This window comes from Seriola lalandi, unplaced genomic scaffold (genome assembly GCF_002814215.2).
Source record: "Seriola lalandi dorsalis isolate HSWRI2012SDOR001 ecotype SW California unplaced genomic scaffold, Sedor1 jcf7180002054983, whole genome shotgun sequence".
NCBI lineage: Eukaryota > Metazoa > Chordata > Actinopteri > Carangiformes > Carangidae > Seriola > Seriola lalandi.
In genome coordinates, this window is record NW_019525532.1 from 1,186,942 (window position 1) to 1,210,900 (window position 23,959).

At 41.2% G+C, this 23,959-nt stretch overlaps 2 protein-coding genes across 2 annotated transcripts; one reads left to right on the forward strand and one right to left on the reverse strand.

Moving 5' to 3' along the window:
• Window positions 1-720: 720 nt before the first annotated feature.
• LOC111647195 (actin-related protein 2) lies at window positions 721-5,820 on the forward strand. Its single transcript, XM_023396810.2, has 9 exons — window positions 721-882; window positions 1,916-2,026; window positions 2,458-2,616; window positions 2,940-3,069; window positions 3,303-3,439; window positions 3,648-3,797; window positions 4,678-4,823; window positions 4,958-5,090; window positions 5,303-5,820. Exons 1-9 carry the CDS (start codon window positions 835-837, stop codon window positions 5,471-5,473), a joined length of 1,185 nt encoding a protein of 394 aa, XP_023252578.1. The 5' UTR covers window positions 721-834; the 3' UTR covers window positions 5,474-5,820.
• Window positions 5,821-6,661: 841 nt separating this feature from the next.
• rin1b (Ras and Rab interactor 1b) lies at window positions 6,662-22,299 on the reverse strand. Its single transcript, XM_023396809.2, has 11 exons — window positions 22,156-22,299; window positions 21,384-21,498; window positions 21,095-21,167; window positions 20,720-20,811; window positions 19,537-19,718; window positions 18,931-19,215; window positions 17,634-18,195; window positions 12,705-13,013; window positions 12,412-12,543; window positions 11,178-11,347; window positions 6,662-8,636 (listed from the first exon to the last, which is right to left on the reverse strand). The coding sequence occupies exons 1-11, from the start codon at window positions 22,297-22,299 to the stop codon at window positions 8,313-8,315; spliced, it is 2,388 nt and encodes a 795-aa protein (XP_023252577.1). The 3' UTR covers window positions 6,662-8,312.
• Between the last annotated feature and the right edge of the window lie 1,660 nt (window positions 22,300-23,959).

Here is a 23,959-nt window from a genome sequence, read left to right on the forward strand (position 1 = left end):
AGACTTTTAACTGTTGACAAGTTGCAAATCTCTTCTAAACCAAACAAAGATGGCGGCTCGTCTTGTAGACCAATTAACGGTAGAAAAACAAGGGGGCAGACACTATGACGCAATGTATCTTTAGTGACTGTTATTTGATTTTTACGATGCACAAAACATTAATAGGTAAAATAATGAAGATTTAAAACATGTTTAACGATAAATGTTTCAGTGGTTTTGTACTGAGAAGATGTTTATGGTTAACATATATAGGCTATTTAATGACTGCCAGAAAAACAGGAAGTCAATACATTTCAGATTGATTTTTACTTTTTTAATGTTATTGAGTAAAACAACATTTTACAACTGCTGCTGTGAAAATGCTGGTATTACTTCTATTTTTTTTATGGAAAAAGTTTTTAAATACAAACTGCAGAAATAACTGTGACAAAACTTGAAAGAAAACAAAAAAATTATTGCATAGGCTATATATAAATAAGAAAAGTCTATATGGTCTGCACTATAAGTAGAGAAACGTGTCTCCAGAATAGGGACATGTGAGTAATAAATGGACCAAATGTCAACTTAAAAAATGATCTGTGAGCATTTCAGTTTCAGTTCAGTTCAGTAGTGTAGTGCTTGTCTTCCTCAGGCACAGAGACCACAAATAATGGGCGTCCTCACTTTCAGTAATCCCGCCCACGCTTGAAGGAGTAGCAGGAAGACTTCTGCTTACCTGTCAGTTGTTGTCATTACTAAATTCATGTGTAGAAATCTTGAATTTGTCACTTGTTAGTTGGACCCCTGTCCTGACAGGAGGGAGTATCTTGAGCTGTTTATAGCATTTGTGTGAGGATGGACAGCCAGGGAAGGAAAGTGGTGGTCTGTGACAATGGGACAGGGGTAAGTCCAAAATATCAATAATGTATCATATAGGAGTCTTACAGAGTATTACCAGTATCAGTTATACATGGTCTTTATTCTATTCTAGTATATTGTATTGAATTCTAATTGTATGTTGAGTAAACCAATTTTTTTTGACAGCTTTTCATGCAAACCTACAAGAAGTGTGTTAAATTTCAGTGTTTTATTTTAAAACGATTGTTGCAAGTATGCTTCATTTAGAGGCTAACAAAAAGTCCAGGGTGTGAATCTGTGTGCATACTAGAGCCTGATTCCACATCCACATCTGTCTGGACTTGTCACCCTACCTCTGATGTGCACACACAGCCATAAATGGTTGTAATGCTTTGAACTGAGCAACAATTGGATGAAAAGCAGGAAGAGAGATTTGAAGTGCTAAAACCTCAAGAGTGGCTCTTTAATACTGTACTGTAGCATTTAAATGTTGATATCTGAGAGGAGTATGAGGTGTGATTTGAATGCTACCTGCAGTCAGAAAGTGGCTGTAGCCTATTTTTTGCCTCCACTAGGAATGTATTTCATCCCTGCAGGCTAAGGAATGTGTCTATGGTCACAAAGACAAGTTGAGACAGTACATTATTCGGTGTAGTCATGACAGGGAGAGAACCAGTCTGCAGTGAGTTGCATGCCATTAAAAGGCAAGGTAACACCGTAATTATTTACCAAATGCATGCTAAATGAATGATTCTATATGGTCTTAAAGATGTTATGAAACTGCAATTGCATTGTCAGATAAATAAAAGACAATCTGGTAAAAGCATAATAATAATACACTCTAGGTCAGTTTCCTGGATGCAGATTAAGCCGAGCACTGGATTAAACCAAATGGCACTGATTAATGGATGGAAATTATGCATACAAAAGACTTAGTGCAGTAAGAGTACAATTAATGTGCATCATCAATTCAGGGCTATAGAAACAAACTTTCAGTTTCAGTTAACATTAAAAAAAATTTGAACTTTATTGACACACAAAAACAATCACTTTGTCTCTTTCTCACATCCCTCACCAGTTTGTGAAGTGTGGCTTTGCTGGATCCAACTTCCCTGACCACATCTTCCCTGCCATGGTGGGTCGACCAATCATACGATCGAGCACCAAAGTGGGCAACATTGAGATAAAGGTGAGGTTAGATTCAAGTGTATATGCAACAACTTTCAGACTATATCGTTTAGATAAAGTTCTTGTAAGGCTTCTTGTATTAGGACAGTAATGAACATGTAGGCTATACATTCCTCAAACTACAGCATCATTTTAGTATCTGTACCAAAATTAAGGTATCATATGGCGCCAGCAATGAAATGATACCCAGCCCCTTGAATATGTTTTATGATAATGTGTTATTTATTGTATCTTAACTTTGTTATATTCATTGTATCTATCAGCAACTGAGCAAAGCAAAGCAAAAACAGGACAGTTTCATGCTAAATGTCCTCCCACTTTCCATTAGAAAAAAGAAATGCTACTCTATTCTATTTATACCAAGATAAACCCACAGATTCCTAATTGAACGCACAGTCCACTTCTAAAATGGCTGAACTTCTTTTTACCCAGGACCTGATGGTGGGGGACGAGGCCAGCGAGTGTCGCTCCATGCTGGAGGTGTCCTACCCCATGGAGAACGGTATGGTGCGCTGTTGGGACGACATGCTCCACCTGTGGGACTACACCTTCGGTGCCGACCGCCTGAACATCGACCCATCAGAATGCAAGGTACAAAACCGCCGGGCAGGTGCTGTGTGGTGGATGTAGAAGAGAAAGGTTGAAGGAGTTCCTTTGTAAAATGTCTGTTCTGCTACGGTGGTTTGCAAGAAACACACAGTTTCAACCTTTCAAAATAAAGCTCAGTATATTATATATCTATATATATAGATATATATATAGTATGAAGTAACAAAACAAAATCCATGAAATACTAAAATCATGTTATCTGTAAGAACTGAAAATATAAACTTTAATGCCCATACCTGGAGAAATACTCTGCATCATAAACATAACGCCTTCACACAGCCGTTTATTATCCTTACCTTTCCAAGATCCTGCTGACTGAACCACCCATGAACCCCACCAAGAACCGGGAAAAGATCGCAGAGGTCATGTTTGAGAAGTACCAGTTCCACGGCATCTATGTGGCGATTCAGGCGGTGCTCACTCTGTATGCTCAGGGTAAGGAAATAGCATCAGCTTTTAAATTAAGTGGCGAATGATCAATTAATGGATTCAAGATTTTTGTAAATTTTAACTTTTTATCTTGAAGTGTTCAGCAATTTGTAATGGCACAAGAAACCAAACTTCTAACTTCTCTTTCCTGCTCTAAGGAAACCCCTATGTACTGTCTGCATCCTGCTGATTAATGATGGGTTCATTTATTACTGAAGTGTTTCATTTGGGTGTTACAGGTTTGCTTACCGGTGTGGTGGTTGACTCAGGGGATGGTGTCACCCACATCTGTCCAGTGTACGAGGGCTTTTCATTACCCCACCTCACACGCAGGCTGGACATCGCTGGACGTGACATCACTCGCTACCTCATCAAGGTGAGTCGGCAGAGTTTCAGATGTACTGTCTGGTCTTAACATTGTACATGAAGAAATGAGGAAAAATGGGACAAACTGAGAAAAATATCCTGGTACGTGCATCTGTCAGTAAACACGGATATAAGAAAAATAACAAAACAATTTTTTTTATACCTGATTTAACAAATCACCTTTTTTTTTTTTTATCCACCTTCACCTTCACCACCAGCTCCTGCTGCTCCGCGGTTACGCCTTCAACCACTCAGCCGACTTTGAGACCGTGCGTATGCTGAAGGAGAAGCTCTGCTACGTGGGATACAACATCGATCAGGAGCAGCGGCTGGCCACGGAGACCACCTACCTGGTCGAGTCGTTCACTGTACGTTGAAGGACAAAAAACCCAGGAAAGCATTTTGTTCAAGGATTAGCATTAGTTCATTTTTGGGATATGCTCTGTTCGCTGTCTTGTTTTCTAATGAGATTTAATGAGAAGATCAATATCAAGCTCATGTCTGTATGCTAAGCTAACAAGCTAGCAGCATCAGGTACAACTCACTTATCATAGGGACTGGAAACAGGTGGAAGCAGGAAACTATTCTCTGAATTTAATTAAGGGTACAATTTGAAATTTTCTTGAGTTTGGTGCCCCTAGTGGCTGTATCACAAAATACATTATGGCAGACTGAAATACTCTCTGAAACACTTTCTTTATTTTATTTTTTTACCCCCCCTCCCCCCAAAAAAAACAAAACAAAAAAAACGCCATCAGAATAATTAGAAAAATTATGTAATGAATAAAATTATTTACTTAAAATTTAATAAATTACGTTTATGATCTTAATTAGCGCTAAGTGAATTTTCTTAATGCTGTGCCACCCAACCTGTTTGGCTTGTGACTCGATAAAATCAAGCTAAAGTTTCCTTGCGAGTCCTTATAAGAGGTTATAACCTCAGTGTGGACGTGAGTTGTGACTGGTTCAACCAAATAGTGATTTTTCCTTCTCACATTGTTTGACTTTTAGAGAAGTTTGTGTATCAAATCTTGTCTATCCCTTTAGTGAACTTGTGACCATTTAAATCTAGTCAGGTTGGAGAGCACTGTCAAAATACAGTATGTTCATTTCACCCATGGGTCCAAGTATATCACAGCACTGGCTCAAGAGTTTGATACAATGACATGTAAAATATATGGCGAAGAACTGTGTCTGTTTAGGATCAGAAATGGCTCCAAAGCCAACAGTCTTCTTTCTCTGGTGCAGCTCCCTGACGGCCGACAGGTGAATGTGGGTGGAGAGAGGTTCGGGGCCCCTGAAGCCCTCTTCCAGCCTCACCTCATCAACGTGGAGGGAGCGGGAGTGGCCGAGCTGCTGTTTAACACCATCCAGGCTGCAGACATTGACCTCAGGTCTGAGTCTCATCACTGCTGTTTTTTTTTATGAATCTGTACAACTATAAAAAATTATTTTTATCTGATAGAAGATACACGTTCAAAACACTCAGTCATCATTTTACCCATCTGCCATCTGTTTTTGTGTGCAGGTCAGACTTCTATAAGCACATTGTTCTGTCAGGAGGGAGCACCATGTATCCCGGCCTTCCATCCAGACTGGAGAGAGAGATCAAGCAGCTCTACTTGGAGAGCGTGCTGGATGGAGACACTCAGAAACTATCAGTAAGAACTTGAATATTCATAGTATCTCTGCTCCGCCGGAGGACAGTGCAGTGGGGGACACAGCTGGAGTTTAAATTGTTGATAGTAGTTTTGTCTGTAGCTCTATCGCAGACAAAAACACAGATCATAAAAAGCATAATATAGGTAATGGATATACATTTAGTGCTCTGTGTTTTAATGGCATCTCCCCTCTTTTCTCATCACCTGTGTAGAAGTTTAAGATTCGCATCGAGGACCCTCCCAGACGTAAACATATGGTGTTCCTGGGTGGTGCCGTGCTGGCCAACATCATGAAGGACAAGGACTCCTTTTGGCTGAGTAGAGCGGAGTACCAAGAGAAAGGCCTCGGGGTGCTGCAGAAACTGGGAGGTGGAGTCAGATGAAAAAAGAAAAAATCTTTTTATCACCCAAATATTTTCCGTTTTTTATATCAACTCCTCACTTCTCACAGCCACATGTGCTGGATTAATTGATTCATTATTTTAGTCGTAGATCAAGAAAAATGCAAAAAGTATTTTCTGGTTCCAGCTTCTCAAATGTGTGGATCGGGTGTTTTTTCTGTTTTATAACACTGTAATTTTCTGATATTTATGGACAAAACAATGGTTCAATTAATTGCAAGTTAACTAATATTAAAAATAATCCCTGTTACAGTGAAGTTGAATCAAGACCTATTTTTATCACAGTACAACCATATCAAAATGTCCAATAAAATCTTGTTCAGTATAAAGTCTCATGAATTTATTCATATGTTTGTCACAACTCAAACAGCTGACGGTAAAATATTGGTGATCCTGTAGATGATGGTGGTGCATCACAGCAGCCAGTTCTCACTGAGCAGATATAGCACAAGGACACTGGCAGTTTGAGACATTTTTGACACTTTAATTGGGTCTTGATTCAACCTCATACCAGACCCACAAGACTGAGAAAATTATAATATTTCGTTGAAATTGTCTTAAATGGCCAACCACAATCTAAATCATGAGTTACAGCCAATGATACAGGACTTTTGGAGTGAATCTAACCTCACATTGCCTTGGACTTTCTTGATGTAAACTGATACTGGAACTAATTAGAATAATGTTAGTTTAGGCTTGAAAACACCACTGACATAGAAAATGTGAAAGGTTTAAAATGAAAAATAAAGATTAACCTGCCAAAATAGATACTAGAAACAAAGCATTAGTCTCTGTAATTGATATTTTTCTGATTCCGGCTATCAGGATAAAATGTTTTTTTTTGCATTTTGAAAATATTTGTTTAAATATTTTATTAGACAAATGTTTAATTTTTTTAAGCTGCCATCTTTCTAAGATGCTCCTAAATGAATTCCATCATACACACTAATTAAACCATGTGCAAAAAGTGTGTAGTTCTGTCTTTCATGGGCTAATAGAATAATATATAATAATATAATAAAGTTTAAGGTATTTATGTGTTGTAACAGCAAGGTGTCAACTGGTGGTGTTAGTATTTGCTTCCCTCTGCTGGTTGAGTTTGTTTAAGACATCATACGACAACAAACAATCCCACTTCAGTGCACACTGCATGTAACAACACTGTGAACAGATATTGCAATTTTTTTTATTGCGATACTGAATTACCTGACAAAATACAGTAATGTGAGTTTACATTGAAAAGAAATAGTGAGCTCTCACAATGAACACATGCTTCACGCACACATACACCACATTCGCAGAAACCTTCACGGCAAATGAAAAAGCATGCAATAATGCTCAAAACACATCATAGTTCTGGAAAATGAACCTCCTCAGCTGATTTAAAAACTCCAGATATGTTGAAAATCCATACTTAGGTTCGATATCTACCCAACAAATTGAACAATTAAAAGTTAGTTTTAAATACACAATATGATAATTGATAATGACACTGAGTTGAACAGTCAGTTGAAAGTGATGACTTGCAGCAGGAGCCACCAGAAGCTGGTGACTTTTACATTTACATTCTACCAGTCACCGCGAGGTCCTGGTTTATTGGTCGGACCGTCCTCTCAGTCCGGGTTGTAACGCAGTGTTATTGAATAGTGCGGCCAAGAGAAACAGAAGAACTCAAAAGCGGTGATTTGAAACATGATGTGAATGCAGTTCTGAGAGGATTAAACTCTGAACCAGAAAAAAGATTACATTCGCAAGTCATTCAGTAAAACTGTTGCAGGTTGTCTTGGTGTGTCGATGTGATGTTCTTTTGTTTTTTTCTTTAATTCTCACATGGTTTAAAAACAGCAAGCTGATGCTTTTCTATCACTTCCCTCCTACTCGCCTATTACTGCACCTGCCAAAAACACTTAATAGAATACGCGAGCAAGGAGGAGAGCCTGCACTGTTTCTCAAAAACGTAAAAATACAATTGACTCTGTGGGTGATTCTAAAAATAAATAGCTGATTTAAAGCTTCCTTCGAGCTTGTAAACCTGATTTCTTTCAAAGTAAACTGTTGCATCACAAAAGGGCCTCTCTTTTTCTGTTTTTGTCACTTTGGTATTGAGGTTTGGTCTTGGCGATAAACACATCTCACCTTTTAGTGAAACTCTTTTCGCAGGGGGGCACAGACAGGTTTGTATCCCCAAACCCTTTAACAATGTGGTTCCATCCAAAGATCTGCAGACTTTTACACATAAAAGTGAAGTAATAAAACATCCAAGTGTCTTTTAGATTGTGCCCAGAAGTATACAGGGAAAGGGTTACATCACCACGGTGGACAATTTGCCTTCTTGTGTGCGTACAGGAAGTGATTTTGTTTCCAGGCAACAGTAGTCTCACAGAATTTGTCTTTGGATTTGAGCGTCCTCACGTTTTAATGATGTAATCCCTTCACAGTATATACTGTGGGTTCATGTTTCACATAACAACCAAATCCATTTATTACACATTTTTCCATGTCACAAATAGTACACTCCTTTACACTAGCAGCCACACTGAGTGGTACATAGTACAACTTTTGGCAACAGTCCCTATGTTGGTCCTGCTCTGCTCTGCATGTTGGTCCATTTAAGGAAGAGTTTACCATTTCAGGTCTGCTCCTGGTCTGGAGAAGGGCTGTAGTTTTTCACAACAAGTCCTGACCCACGACGAGACACAACACACCGCCGGAGAGAAAGAGACAGAACAAGAGAGAGAGAAAGAGAGAAAGCGAGAGCGACCAACCATCTCCTCCTCCTCATCCTCCTCCTCCTCCTCCCTCCTTCCTCTATCCCTCCCACTCACTCCTCACACACCGACTCGCTCAGGTCCACGGCGCCACCTCTGGTGAGCCGCCGCATCTTGCTGAAGTCGTGGTCGGTCCTCAGGTAGGAGAGCGAGGGGCCTCCCTCGCTGTGGCTGGCCAGGTCCTGGGGCTGAGCCTGAGGCGGCAGGGCCCTCATCTCGCCGCCGCTGCGCCAGTACAGGGTGTATTGCTGCGGGTCGGACACTCCGAAGGTGGAGGCACACAGCTGAGCCAGGGCCTGGCTGGTCTCCCCGGCTCTCCACTGCAACGTCCGCACGGCGCTCCTCTCCCCGTCCTGGAACAGTATCCGAACGCACCTCTGGAGGGAGGGAGGGAGGGAGGGAGGAGGGGAGGAAGGGCGAGAAAAGATAAAAAAGAAAAAAAAAATAGTGACTATATATTGTATTCATGCAAAACAGAGGTCAAGAGGCTTATGGAGTGAGGGCAAAAGAGGGGGAGGAGAGAGAGAGATGGAGCCAGAGGAGGAGTGAGAGCTGTGCAAACACACAAGCTGATAATCCACTACAATAAATGAGTCAAAATGATGTTCGTAAAAGAAATTCTCTCTCCAACAAAGCTTCTACTTCCCACACATACAACCAGCAAGTCCAAGAGCTTTACATGAAAAATCATCCTCATGAAATTGCTCTTTTCTCTGCTGCATGTAACAGCTTCATTGACAAACTCCCAGAATTAATCCATTAGAGTAAAGTCCACGTCCAAACTCACACAATATAATCCATTAAGCTCTACCTCGGCGTTGTGGTGAAGTTTTCCCTCTGCACTTCAATCCAAACAGAAACTTTCCCACATTTTCAACAGAGCAAAAAAAAAAAAAGAAAAAACTAAAAACCACACAACTAACGAGTGTCTCAACAATTGCCACTCTTAAAACACTTACCAGCAATTGTGATGTACCTAAGCTATTATATAATGTCAGATACATCCACCTACAGACGCCCTCACAACTCTCTTTCAAAACACACACACTCACACTCACACACACACACACACACACACACACACACACACACTGCACTGAAAACATACTGAACATAATCCTTTTACCAAACATTCAATCTTGAGAAACCAGTGAGAATCCTCTTCTCTGCCCCACACACACACACACACACACACACACACACACACCACCCATCCAACTCTATCTGCACACACAACTCTCACACACAGATGCACAAGCAGCCAAATTTACTCAAGAAAAAAAAAATTAAAAAAAATAAAGAAAAAAGCAAACACACACCAGCAATTATAATCAACAGGTCTTCCAGCGTCAAAACTTACAGAGTCACTGAGCTCCTCGCTGTCCGTGTGCATATTGTGTTTGCCTGCTTCGATGGGTAGATGCGGCTCAATAAATTTCATGTTATCTGACCGCCCACTTCTTCATAGCACTTGGCTCACTGATCCCCGCCTGTGTCAGTGGAAAATCTGGCTGCCGGGTGAGTTAGATCGGCTATTTGAAGCCAGGAGAGGCACCACGTGACGAGACAGAAACGTTGTGGATGACAATGCCTTTCTTCCATGGCATCTGGTGGACTGTTATACCAATCTGGGGCCGGGAGAGTGATAATAGGAGAGTGTAGGTAAAAGTAAGTGTGTGTGTGTGTGTCTGTGTGTGTGTGTGTGTGTGTGTGTGCATTAGTGCACGCCCCGTCGTAAGCCGGCAGCCCCAGATCAGCGGATTACCTCTAAAAATGTCTAAAAACTAATCCCCTCAAATGAATTTGAAATGTGTTGGCACGCAAAGGAGGGAAGCCCGGGCATGTGGTCTGATTTATGATGGATGTCCCGATGTTTGACCGAAAATCTTCACCCTCTGCTTGACCTTTAGAAAATTAAAAGTGCTGCCTTCAGCTTCCTAAGCAGCAACAACTGAACCTGAGACCAACCTTGAATCAAATATGGGTCACTGTTGCTTGCTCTAAACATCGTTACAGATGGAGGACAATCAGTATAATCAATGTCACATCTCACCTCTTTGGATGGATTATCTCCTTGTTTTTGCTGCCGTTTGTGTTTTCTGTGCCATTTGAAAGACATTAAATAGGATTTAAACTGTGTTTGAACTTGGAACTGTGAAATGTCGATGATATTTAGAGTCTGTTTGAAACAGAGCAGGAGTTGAGGCCCAGGATATCAGGGCAGATGACTAACAGGTAGGTTGTCAGCTGCACACAAATTCACTAAAGCCGGAAACACGTTAAAAGACTTTCCAAATCTGAGTGAGAATCTCATCTTTGAAGAATAACGGCCTGACTAGTTACTAACCAGCGAAAACCAGAGCTTTAGATTCAAATTGTCCATCAGAAGGTGAGAGATTTGAATCCTGGACACTATATTATGAATCTTTTATTTTCCTACCTACCAAATCACAGATTGGCCTCTACATTATGTGGCATCTGCCTAGCTTAGGTTACTTTGAAGGTGGTCCCAGGACCCCAGGATGAGTACTTATTGCCGAGGTAACGATAAACAGGGATCTAAATCAACAATAAACATCAACTTAGAGCAAGTATTTGGAAAAACAATTTGGCCGATTCTGTCTGAGATATAAGAGACATGAAACCTGCAGTCAACTACAAAACACATATGGTGTTTTCGCTAACGGCAACTCTGACATCAAGAAGTTCAGTTTTGCCGGTAGAGTGTCATTCACATGGTTCATTGGAGAAAATCTCCCTTCATAATAAGCAGAGGTTCCTGCTGTCCACACATCAGTCTACACTTCAAACGCGGCGTCTGCGTGTGACACTATACGATACTATACTATACAAACCCAGACATAACGCTCCCAGTGTTTCTGTGCTGCACTGCTACAGTCACAGCATTTGGTATCTACCTGGTTCTGCTGGCTCTCCTTTTGTTTCTGGGCCTCCCGGCTCCGTCTGCAGCTCCACTCCTTCAGCGCCTCCTGGGCCTCCGGTGTCAGGCAGCCTGAGAACGGCTGCTCCCTGTCCAGGCTCTGGATCAGACACAGGCTGGCGTACACACTGGTCAGGTAGTACCCACCTGTGAGCAAAAGAAAAAACGAAATCACTTACACTGAGTAGCCTTTTAATGATGGACTTAACTGATCAAACTTCACTACTCTACTCGCTTTCTCGCAGGTTGCTTTGTCACTTACTCAAGAAATCAATATTTCTTTGTTCACAGTGGACTAAATGACAATGTGTAATACAAAAAGGGTTGCTTGTTGTGAACCCCCCCCCCACCCCCCACAGAGATTCATCACCCAACACACTGCAGTGCAGATCATTTTAGCTTCTTTCAGTTTATGATTTGGTTTTTATGGCCTGTTACTTCACTGTTCTGGTTCACCCTCGCCGTTCATATCAACCTCATTTACAGCAACAGCAACCTGCTGTTCTCAGCAAAAACTGAAGCTCTGAAAAAACCCACTATACACCTGCTGAGCACCAAACCACAGCCAAGGTTTAACAACTGACAGGAGAATATAGCAGCGCATTGAGCAACTTAAGAGCCAGACATTTCCCTCGGGAGATGGTGGAGACCAAAAACAGAGCTAAGAGACAGTGAATATTGTGTCTGATATATGCTACTGTTTCCCATAACAACTTGTTATGGTGATAATAAGTCAGGCTTCTGTTTATAGCTTGTTTTGATGTCACAAAATGATCATTTATTCAAATAAACAGCCTGCAAGATAAGACTGAAAATTTGGGTTTGGAATTCTAAACAAATTATAAAGCTTTAACTGCTTAATTTAAAGCCACTTTAAAATGTAAACATAAGGTTTGTTTGCTCCTCAGTCCTAAGGCTGAACTAAAGTGACACTGAAGTTGAGGAAGTCTTTTTGTTTTTGTCCAGCTGAGGCTTAAGTCATGACATGAGCCTGAATAAAGTTCAAGTCATGTGACTCAAATCCACATCTGCTCATTTACCTGCTGACCTGGCTTTTTATGAAAAACTGTATAAATGCTGGCACTCCTCCACTCGTTGCTGTACTCACAGTAATCCTCCCTGTTCCACAGAAGAACAACACAATCTGTCCGATCGATTTAACCACTGAAAAGGACGTTTGGCACGTTTGATTAAACTGATATAGATCGTACCCTCTCCTCCGAGCCAGGAGGGCTCCAGCAGCTCCATCATGTACTCCACCTCTATCAGGATGTGAGGGCGGTTACACTCCACAATTACATAAGACAACGATGGCAGGAAGTCCTCCCAGCTCACTTCCTGTCCTGCAGAGGAAATAACAATAGGACAGTGTAAGTATTAGACTAGTCTATCATTTTACACTTTTTTGACATTTGTCTTTTCTCTCATCTCTGAGAAATGAGCGTAGTTTTCAAATAAGGACCGCTTTTAAATCCCAGAAAATAACAATGTGCTTTGGTCTCACCATGTAAGGACCCCATGGCCTTGTGGACGCACTTGCACACTTGCAGCAGCAGCAGCACTTTGTCGATTGGCGAGTGCGTCCGCTGCATCAGGATCAGCTTCTGCTTCATCCTCTCCACCCCGCGGCCGTCCGGGACACCAGTCCGCACGCCGAGCCGCTCCATGGCGGCGTCCCCTTTCAGACGGAGCAGGTTCCGGGTGAGACACTGACTGGAGCCGTCGTGATTGTGCAACGCCACCAGGGCTTTTTCAAGGTGGGACTTCAGAGGCCTGAGCACGCAGGAGAACATGGCTCGCTCCAGTGCCAGATCTGGGGGGCAGAGGGAGGCCTTCATTATTTGGGAGACTGAAACTGAACATTTTTTGCACAGTTGTGAGAATTGTTTTATTTATTTGGCTTTTGTTGGTAGAGAAATGTGTCTACATATCTAGAGGCACTGGCAAGAGGCCCAGAAAGGTATGCTGATCGTTGCAATGGGAATCATTAGGCCAAATGAAGTGTCAAGTAGAAAGGCTCTTCCAATAGAAATGTTTAAATATATAACAAGGAGGTTTAGCTTGGTGCAGAGCTGAGTTGTTTCTTCTGATTGTCTTACTGATTGCATGGGTGAAAAGACTGTGACTTTCCCTTTGTTACTAAAACAACACAGAATATAAACTGTACATACCCAGGAAAAATAATCAATTCAAACGTTTGTGTACATGGAATTGCTAAGTCGCAGTTTCTTCAGTCATTTAAAGCTAATTCCATCATCCACACAGGACGGATGACATTTAAGTCAAAATGTACCTTTTCACCTTGTTATCTGATTTTACAGGTCCATATTATGCATGATATGACTTCAAATATATATCCGACAAATTACACAGCTGTATGATTTCACAACACGAGGAAAAGATATATAAACAAAAACTATATAGTGCACTTTTATTTAACATACACATTTATAACAAGATGATGTAATCCAGAATCACAAATTCTATCATATCAATTATATCAAAAACTTGAGTCAACATCACACTTTTCACACCAAAAAACTGACCACAGTAACTTACACGAAGGTAGAATTTATTGCAGGGCTGCTGAACCGGATTGCATCAGATTGTGGAGGTGTTAAGGTTTTTTTTGTCGACCTTGTGTAAAATCAACTAAGTGTGCTTTTAAATCAGGGATTATCACAGTGCATATTGTGTGATAAATCCAAATCACTCTTCACTACAGTCGGCACCATAAAAATACCCACTATTTCACACATTTACCCACATGCATGGCCGGATTAACCAGGTTTCTTCATTAGCTTGTTTTGACTGCAGAACTATTTCAGGAATTTAAGAAAATAAACACCGGCAGCACGGGCACAAAGCTAACCTGCTTATCGAGCTGCCAGGCGCTTGTGCTCCAGCTACAGACGGGGGTTGCCAGATATGGTCAGTGAGGCATGATGGTGCTAAACCTGGACACCCCACTGTGAAGATGAGCCTCCAGGAGGCCGTGCCCTGCTGTCGTGTGTAACAGTGACAGAACACAGCTGCCCTTGAAACCACAAAGTTTCATTTGGAAAGCAAAACAAATTACACAAAACTGAGGGGACGCTAATGCTCACAAGCTAGGTACACAAACAAGGTAGTTAGCTCAAGTAAGTAAATAAGGTAGCTATGATTTTCTCCAACCTTTTACATGAGCATTTTAATAGAAATACAAAATAGGGATCCCAGGAACTACAATAATGCTGCTCTCTTCCACGGCAGGTAAAGACAAAACTGCTTCATGTATTTCCTTCCTCTTTTCTTTATGGTCAGTGTTTCAGGAAGTCACTCTGAAGACTGCAGCCGAATTTCAGCCTCATTTACATAAAGTTAAAGCTGACCTCTTCAGCAGTGTTGGGCAAGTTACTAGATACACATTATCCACTGAAAAAGTAATTACATTACTTCACTAATTACTCAGCAAAAGTAATGTGTTACATTACTCAGCTCCATCAAATGTGCCCTATTTAACACTTATAAGCAATATATACACATTTAGCAAATGGTAAATAAACTATAGTGTAGTTCTAAGCTGATATAAATGATTTTTAATGTGTCTGTCAACAACTATAACTTTTTCTGGGAAGCACCCATAAGTGGAGGCTGCAAACAGATAATATATGATATTAATAAACACTTAAAATGTCTTTATAAACTATTTATTAAATGTTTTATATTGTATATATTTGCTGAATAAGGACACTCAAAGACTGCTATTTTTCTTTGCTCCTGAAAACACAAACACTCTGAAGATACAGGTTTTTTTTTTTTTTGGCCTGACAACAGTGATATGTGATACAGAAACTCGTGTACGTGTACAGTACACATGCATGCTCTCACACGTGGAAACACACACCCTCAGTGTTTTCTCCTGCAGCCAGTGGGCAGTCCTGACTATGTGTGTAACAATTCTCCAGTGCACGCTGTTTTCCACTCATCATCAATATCCTCCTCTCCCTCCTCGCCATCCTTATAATCCCCCAACATCTCCCCCCATCCACCTTACTATATATCATTCCCCCCTGTGATTAATTTACGCCCTCCATACTCTGTTCCTCCAACTCCCCCTCTGCTCAATCCCAGCATCCCTCTTTCTTTCACAGCTCTGGAGAGTAACAGATTACATGTAATGTGATTACAGCCGTACCAGTTGCTGGCTACTCATGAAAAAAGATGACTTTTTTCTTTTCTTTTTTGCTCTTACTCACAGATCTGTAACTGATTACATTTTCAAAGTAACCTGCCTATTTCTATCCCTCCCTCCCACCCTCCCCTGAATCGTGCTGCTCTTCAAGTGAGCGTGGGACTGTGATATCTTTTTATGATAAACGAGGGGGAGAAAAAAAAAATGCAAATGTCTCCCACCGACGCAAAGCGAGATAAATCAGAATCAGAGCGCAGGAAGGAAGGAAGGGAGGAAGGAAGGCAGCGGCCAACCACTCTCCCCTGAAGCCTCTGCACTGCCAGGCAACCATCCATCATCACACACATTTACACACAAACACACCTGCAAACACACACTCAGGAGCCGCACACAAAGGAGTCCGAAAAAGAAAAACCTACGCAGATGGCCGTGTCAAAAGATCTAACTACAATCCCTCCACAGCAACACCCTGCGATGCCTTTACAATAATGAGAAGAATCACACTGAGTTTGATGGATGTGAGTGCAGGCGCGTCGGGCAGGGCTTTCCTAATGCTGTTTTCTAAATACCAGAGACAATATGAGCTCCAGTGAATGAGACTCTACCCCCCACGCAAACTACTTTGTGTTGACAGTGCCTTTCACTTGGAGCCTGGAGCCTGGGCAGCCCACCATTTAACAGAAAAGGCTGTCTGTTTCCATAGACCTGCGTCCTCTGGCACCGTGTCTATTGAATCAGTGTTTTCTAATAGTACCGTTTTTTTTCCCACATTTCTCTCTCTCTCTCTCTCTCTCTCTCTTTCTCTCTCTCTCTCTCCTGTGGTCTCCTGCTGCTCTCACCGTCTTCTCATTTGATATGATGAACTGTTCGTGAATGCATATGAGAAATTCACCATGTTGAGAAGACTGTGCTGGATTACGCTCTGAGCTCAATCAGCAAAATTCAATTAACTAATTCACTCAGCGAGACTAACGGACTTTGAGTTTCTTTTGCCAATAAAATCAAAAGAGTTTAAAATTGAAATACGCTTTTTATTTTAATTGGGAACACTTCAGAATAAGGCACATTTTATAAGGGATTCATTTTGAGTGAAACTAATGGCTGCAATAATGTTAAAAGCCTGTGGATGCATATAAGTGGAAATGCAGGTGTTGTTCAGAGACATTGACAGAGGTCACTGGTCTGCAGAGATGTTATATGTACTTTTGCAAAGGTATATTATTAATTAATCATTTTTACATCTTTACTGAACCATTCATAAGGACCACTTATGGATTTCCTGGTTGTAAAATCCCGTTGGTTGCTGTATATTGTCTTCAATCGTAACTTTTATCTACTCTAGCTCTGCAGTTAAAGTGAAAGATTTTTATTCCACTTAATTTAATTCATCCATCTGTTGTCTCTCTCTCTCCGTCGTAAGAACTCAAACTGTCCACTGAAAGTTAAACACGAGCAGATTAGCATTGAAACCAAATGAAAACATGATAAGACTCCAAATTTACTTCTACTTCTGCTACTAAATGAAAAAAAAACAAAAACAGATTCTGTGTTACTTTCTGTTGGAGGCTCTCTGTAATGAACAGTGAAAGACTGGAGGCACTGGGCAGCTCCCAGGTGTGATCATTGTTGAGAAACTGGAACAATTCTTTCCACTTTCTTAAACAAATCTAAGTAAATGGTTGAACAAAAACTTTTTAAAAAAATTGACAATTTTGGCAACATACAGGGATACTGTAGTGTGTGTTTAAAGGGACTTTATAAAAGGAAGTACTTTGTTAAGAGGTTTATAAGATGGCTTTATTAATGTTAGTAAATCATTCATTAATACTTCAGTATCAATCAGTAATAAGACATTTACAAACTACTGTATATCTTGCTTTGTCTTTTATCAATCTTACATTAATCAGAAAGATTCCTCCACTGGTTAATTTGAGCTCCTGGAACAGCTGGAACAGCTGTTTTACTACTTGATCCAGAATGAAAATCATTCACTCTAACTAAGGACACAGATAAACCATTCATATAAGTGAGGACAATAAACACCTGGCAAAGCAATTCTGGTGCCAGTGGCAACCCAAATCTAATTTTTGTTTCGGCATATGAGAGTTAATCATCGCTGTTCTTTGCAATACGATGCAATGGCCTACTGCCATTTGAAAGTCAACAGTCCAAGTTTGTAAGTCATGGTTCAAATATAATGTGTTCTACTTGTGAGTAATTGTAGTGTACTGACACACTGACAGGTTTCTGTTTGTTTACCTTTCTCGTTCTCTGGCACCAGGGTTTCAATGGGAGGCTCCAGCTCGCCGCTGTCCAGCAGGCAGCACTTTGCCTGGGACAGAAAGAGCCGCAGACCCTGCAGGAGTTGCACAGAGGTCACCCGGGATGAGGAAGAGGACGATGATGACGAAGACGAGGCCAGGGATTTGAGCACCTCTCTCTGCTCCAGCAGGAAGTCCTGAACCATGCCTCCGAAGATGGAGCGCCTGTCTCTGGACAGCTCCTCCACCAGCCGCGTCAGCCGCTTGTCCGGAGCGAAGAAACAGACAAAGGCCTCGCTCATACGGTGCAGCCCGCCGCGGCCTCTGGAGCGCATGAGTGGCGGGCGCTGGTAGATGTGTGTTTGGGTTTGGACCAGGCTCTCTGGATCCGAATCCGAGTCATTGTCCTCGTCCATACTACTGAAGGAGCTGCTGCTGTCGAGCTCGGCCAGGGACGGAGCCGGGCGGCGTTCCAGGGCCAGAGCCGCCACCTCAATACCTGGCTCCTCTGCTCCGGCTGACGGCTGGGGCCTTGGAGACTCTTCCACCTTGGCAGATGTCTAGACCAGGAAAGAAGTAATCATTTTATCAGTTTTTATTATCTTTTTTATTCATGACTTTTTCTGGTGTGTACACAAACATCAGCGGACGAATCACACAATGATACAAGACACAGGAGTTACTTAAAAACTTCTTTGTGAATTCTTGTAAAAGATGAAGGGGAACTGAGTTTGACTTTGAACTTATTCCTCAGTGTTTGTATGAGCCTGAAGCACCAGATGAGTTGAGAGTATAACATAAGAAACTGCTTAGTTTGAAACACTTATGCTTTTAAGTAACATTAAAAACATTCATTTGGCTGCCAGATCATTTTCTAAACATCTTAATATTCACAATCCCCCATAGAAAACAAAAGCTCAGATACTACAAAATGTTTAAAACAAATCAAATAATTATTACCAAGCATTGTCCCAAAGCAAAGAGACGATGTGCATAATAAATCTGGTACATGTTTTTCACTGTGTTAGCCTGCTGTCCACCCTGAAACACCCACAAGAGCTTAATTTTTCTCTTTTTAAGAGGTCAAATTATCTATTAATATGCCAGATCACATGACATGACCTTACAGGATTGTAAGGATTGAAAAATATCATATTTTTTCAGCTTCCCTCTCTTGATAAATGTGTTTGAGTGGGTTTGGAACCACCGTTTCAGAAAATACTCAAAACACTCAGTGTAGGCAAGATCTGAAAGACAAATAAATATTAGACTAGATATTAGTTCAAACGTATTACCTCAGGCACATAGACAGACATCAGGTCCTCTTCCTCTGCAGAACCTGGTGATACAGCGGGAGTTCTCCTCAGGACCCCTGCCCCAGCATGAACTCTCCTCTGTGAGTTAGTGCCGGTCTTCTGCAGCCTCTCCGACCCACCGGGCTGCTCCACTGACGGGGGAGGCGAGTAGGAGCCGACCCCCTCGAGGGACAGATTCATGGAGGACTCGGAGAGCCGGAGCCGAATGCTGCGCTTGAAGCGGTGCCGTTTATTGGAGGCACTGTGGTTTGTGAGTTGTGGCTGCTATAGAAAAGAAAGAGTGGATTAATTTAATCTTTCAAAGGGAGTGACGTGAAGTGCAAAGTGAACAGCAGCTATATAAGGAGGATGGCTGTAGAGCACTTGTAATGGATGTAACTTTTATAAAAGTGAACTTTAACTTATTAACTGAACAAAACCTTTGTGACTTTTTGACAAATTCTAAAACACATTTTCAACAGGTTTCTTTCTCCATCAACTGTTATAAAGGAACATAGACGTTTTTAATTAAGGTAAAAAAGTATGAAACTCTCCTTGAAGGGAGAGACAAAAAGCACAGATAATCACACAACCTTCATCACTAACCTTGCTAACCTCCAGCTGCAGGAAGAGCGGGTTAATGAAGCAGAGTTTGCCTTGTCTGCCTCGGGTCAGCAGGGTACACCGGTCCTGGGTCACCGCAGTCTGGGCCTGGCTACCACTGGTTGATGCAAACAGGTCCACTGGTCCATTTTGGATGTCTGAGGCACTCGGCGAGCTCCAGAAGTCTGGTGCAAAATACAGGAAGACAAAGAGAAGAAGATACAAAGGATTTTCAATGAAAGATTCATTAGTACAATGGATATTAACTCACCAAATCCAAATCAGAAGATTACAATGCAGAATGCAGCATACAGGCTTAAGATAGAGGTTTACAAAGAGCTTTAAATTAATGTGATAATTAATCATTTATGTTAAAATGCAGCACATTAATGCAGCACATTTTCCTTTTTCGGTTGCTAAGAAATATAATTTTTTTTTCTCCTGTGAGCTGACTAGAGCAGACTGACTTTGCAGAACCATGGTGAGAAAGAGTCTGGTTATGCTTGAGGTGCAGTCAGTGAGACACATCCTGCATCTTACTTGTGTCATTTTTAGCCATCATGAAGTCACACCTCGCTCTCTGCCACCACTCTGCAAGTCCTACATGTTACCATGTTAAAATAGATACAACCTGGCAGTTACTTATTTAGTCGCTTATTAGTATATTGTCTTAGATTTGCAAGATGTTACTTTTGTTTTCCCTTAGCGATCCTGTCCTTAAAATATGTTTTGAATTTCCTGAAGCTCATCTGGTGAAGAGGCTATTACAGAGGAACTTCAGCTAATCTTAAGTACCAAATGAAGGTATAAAACTTTTGGCAATATTTTTTACATGCTAACATTTTTACCCTCTAGTTGCTTGTGTTTTTCTTTTCTTTTTTATTTAGGGACTTGAGCGATATGAAAAGTATCATAAAGAAGTAGCCATGCTAACAGCTCTGGGAGGTACAGCAGTGCTTTGAGCTAAATGCTAATGTCAACATGCTAACATGCTCACAGTAACACTGCTAACACACTGATGTTAAAAAGTTATAATGTTTACTGTGTTCACCATCAAGTTTAGTGTGTTAGCATGCTAACATTTGCTAATTAGCACTAAACACAAAGTGTGCAGCTAAAAATACCTGAGAAAAGTATCTGTTATTATTTAGGGCAAGTGACACAGTCAAGTATGCAGTGACTGTACCTTGTCCCATGTGAGAAATGGCCTCCAGCTGCCGGTGAGTTGTAGCTTTAGCAATGGCCTCTGGTAGCTCCAGTGGGAAAGGCAGCACATCCCTGCAGACAACACCAGAACATTACACATATGTAATTGATTGGCATTAATCTGCTGCTGTAACAGCCTCCAAACTTTCCAGTGGATTTCCGAACTTGGCTGCAGGAGTTTGCACCCAAACGGCCACAAGAGCATTAGCGAGGCCTTTGTGCACATGGGCACTGTCATGTTGAAACAGAAATATGGGCCTGACACACACTGTTTCCACACACTAGTGTTTATAATATCTGTATTAAGATTTCACTTCATTTTAATGAGGACGTATCAGTGAATATGATACATTACCTGCTGATACAGTAGAAGGCCACCAGTCGACACAAGTCAGGGAAGCTGAGTGCTGAGCTCTCCAAGGCAAATGCTGGTTATAGAACAGACACAGTTTGATTGACAGCTGAGGAGGCAGTGGGAAACTTGTTCAAATTTACCAGGAAAAATAAATTACCGACCCACATCACTTCAAACAGTAAGTGTATGAACTGCGCTGCACCCCGTGAAGCACAGAAATGTAGCATTATGTGTATTTATGTTGCTACAGGTGGCTAATACACGCCAATCCAGCTTGTTTTATACTCACTGGAGTCCTCCTCACAGATGAAGCACTCCTTAACAGAGGAGGCACTTGTGTCGGCTGCCGCTCTGAAACACAGCACCTTCCTCTGGCTGGAGCTGCATTTACGCACCAAAAAGGTCTGGAAGTACCAGAGGTACAGGGATGTTATTGTCTTTATTCAGGGGAAGACACAGTTGGCGCAAATAGCAATGTGAAGTGCATCCACTTTAATGAAATATTTCAGTGTATAAAGGCTGCTATTAGCACAGGAGTGTTCTGTTTGTGCGTGGTTTATTCAGACAAGATATGGTGTTAATTATAGAGCTTTAAATGTCTCGCTAAGTGGATTTTGTAATGAGTTTTTATGTTAAGCTCAGGTAATCGCCTCCTAACTTCAACTCTGTACCAAACACACAAACATGAACGTGGTATCAGTCTTTTTATCTCACTCTTATGAAGCAAAAAAGCATTTTTTCCAAAAAGTCTCTTTAGCCATGCAAGATAAAGGACAACCCTAACCCATTCAATACAACATTTGAAGAAAACAATTGTTGTTTCATCTTTGTTAAAATGACAAGATACCAGTGTTTTAAATAGAATAATCAGTTCATAAAATGTTGAACTATTCCTTTTTTTTAGCTTCAGTCAAAATGATAAAAAGTCAAATCTTATTGCAAAAATCTTAAATAATATGTCAGCTAAGTGCCACAGTTTTACACTGATAAGATGATAATGTTTCCTTTGTAGAAACAGGCCCAACATGTATTAATGATGACCATGATTGATCGGTGCTCACCCCAACAGGCTCTCTGAGCAGGATGTAGAGGGCAGTGTCTTGTTTGAGCGACAGCTGCAGCCACACAGGGTGTGTGAGCAGCAGACGATCCAGGACGCTGAAGGCCCGTGGAGAGCCTCGCTGGGTACTGCCCACCTCCTGCATCTGAAACACAGGTTTGATTGTACAAAAACGTATTTATCATAGCTTCTGGTCAGATTTAATGTCATTTTTTTTCCCAGTTCAGAAAAGCGAATCTTCTGTCTCATATATAACAGACAAAAACAGTGTTTGTTTTTCTTTTTGATACTTCATAGATTTACTAGATAGATAAGGAGGAGAGATGAGAGGAAGTCAGGGAGAGAAACAAGCAGTAAAGGTTCCTGGCCAGATTTGAAACAGGGAAGTTGTGGTTCATGTTTGACATAATAACTTTCCAGCAACTGAAAGTGGTTGTAACTAAATCATCCTTCAACAAACTTTGAATCAAAAATCCGAAAGCAGCTTTAAATCCTTCTGTTCGCTCTATAATCACTCAAAGTGTTGTTGAGTGCAGCCGTGTGTGGCTCTGAATGTGGTACACCACTCCTCCTTCTGTTTTCTCTATAACAACCAAAAAACTTGACATATTTCTACAGAGTTTATTTATTTGAAGTTACACTTTCTGCATAAATGCATCTAGCTAACAACCTGTGTGTTTCCTTATTTCTGGCTCTCTCATGTTAACATTCAATCACAGATTTACTTTCTCTCTCTCTCTCTTTCAGATTGGCTTGCTGCTGGATGTCACACTGTGTGGGCTGCCGGCGAACGCTTGCGAGCGTAGCAGCAGATGGTTGCCATGGAAACCCCGGGCCTATCATCCCCACGTCCTACCAGGCATTCCCACTCAGTGAAACACCCTCTCTCTCTCTGACAAGTTGGAGTTGCGCGTGCACGCACAAACACAACAACACACACACACATTTGAACACACATTTATACAGTATGTCCACACAAACATGCACACACACGCACACACATGCACACACACACTATGTTAAAGGTGTGACAGGTTTTCCGGGGTGCAGAGGTCTTTTTTTCTTGTGAAGTGTTTCCATTAATAATCTGTACTTTTTTTGTCACTTCCTCCCTCACATCAGAGCACTAAAGTTCATTTCTAAGCAATGATGTCAGTGGTATAAGAGGAAGCATCATGAATATTGTTTTCATTCAAAAACACATTCAAATTTTCCACATTTTCCATCACCTTCTGTCACCTTTTACATAAGTCTCCCCACCTGTCGGGGGAAACCAGTTATCCATGTGTCAATCTGTGCTCTGTAGGACCATTAACAGTAGACGGTAAATAGCATTAGAGGTCTGAAGAATCAAGCACAAGAGATGTCAATCAAAGGAGGGGATCAGTGTTATGTAATTGCCACAAGTTCGTGCCGACAGCTGCAAGACTTCAGCAAACAACTGTGGAAGAATTTCCTGATCATGTTTGGAAATGAGAAGTATTGACAGTTTGCTAAACCCCTTCCTAAAAGTGCTCTATCGTGAGCTGCAAACGTTATTAGCTAACTATATGACCTTGTGAGATTACAGATTACAGGGAGCACAGCCATACTAGTACCAGAGTTTAGAGGAACATTGTTCTGCTCTTTGTTTACACTGATTGTTCCTCAAATCCCTTTCTCTTGTACAAGTGAAACATACTGCGAAGCTTAAATCTGATCTCTGTGCTGCTTGTCCAAGAAAGTTTTTCTGTAAGAAGCATCTAAACCTTTAATAATTTAAGTTTTTCTTTTGAATACAGCACTATAATACTAGGGGTAAAAAG

Bases quoted from the DNA above. Each gene is read 5' to 3' on its own strand.
- LOC111647195 (XM_023396810.2), top strand. From the start codon at position 835: ATGGACAGCCAGGGAAGGAAAGTGGTGGTCTGTGACAATGGGACAGGG. The intron at 883-1,915 runs GTAAGTCCAAAA...ATCCCTCACCAG, and splicing joins TCTGTGACAATGGGACAGGG to TTTGTGAAGTGTGGCTTTGC. The intron at 3,440-3,647 runs GTGAGTCGGCAG...CTTCACCACCAG, and splicing joins TCACTCGCTACCTCATCAAG to CTCCTGCTGCTCCGCGGTTA.
- rin1b (XM_023396809.2), bottom strand. From the start codon at position 22,299: ATGCAGGAGGTGGGCAGTACCCAGCGAGGCTCTCCACGGGCCTTCAGC. The intron at 19,216-19,536 runs GTTAGTGATGAA...TCTTTTCTATAG, and splicing joins TGCAGCTGGAGGTTAGCAAG to CAGCCACAACTCACAAACCA. The intron at 13,014-17,633 runs GTAAACAAACAG...TCTGCCCCCCAG, and splicing joins GGTGCCAGAGAACGAGAAAG to ATCTGGCACTGGAGCGAGCC.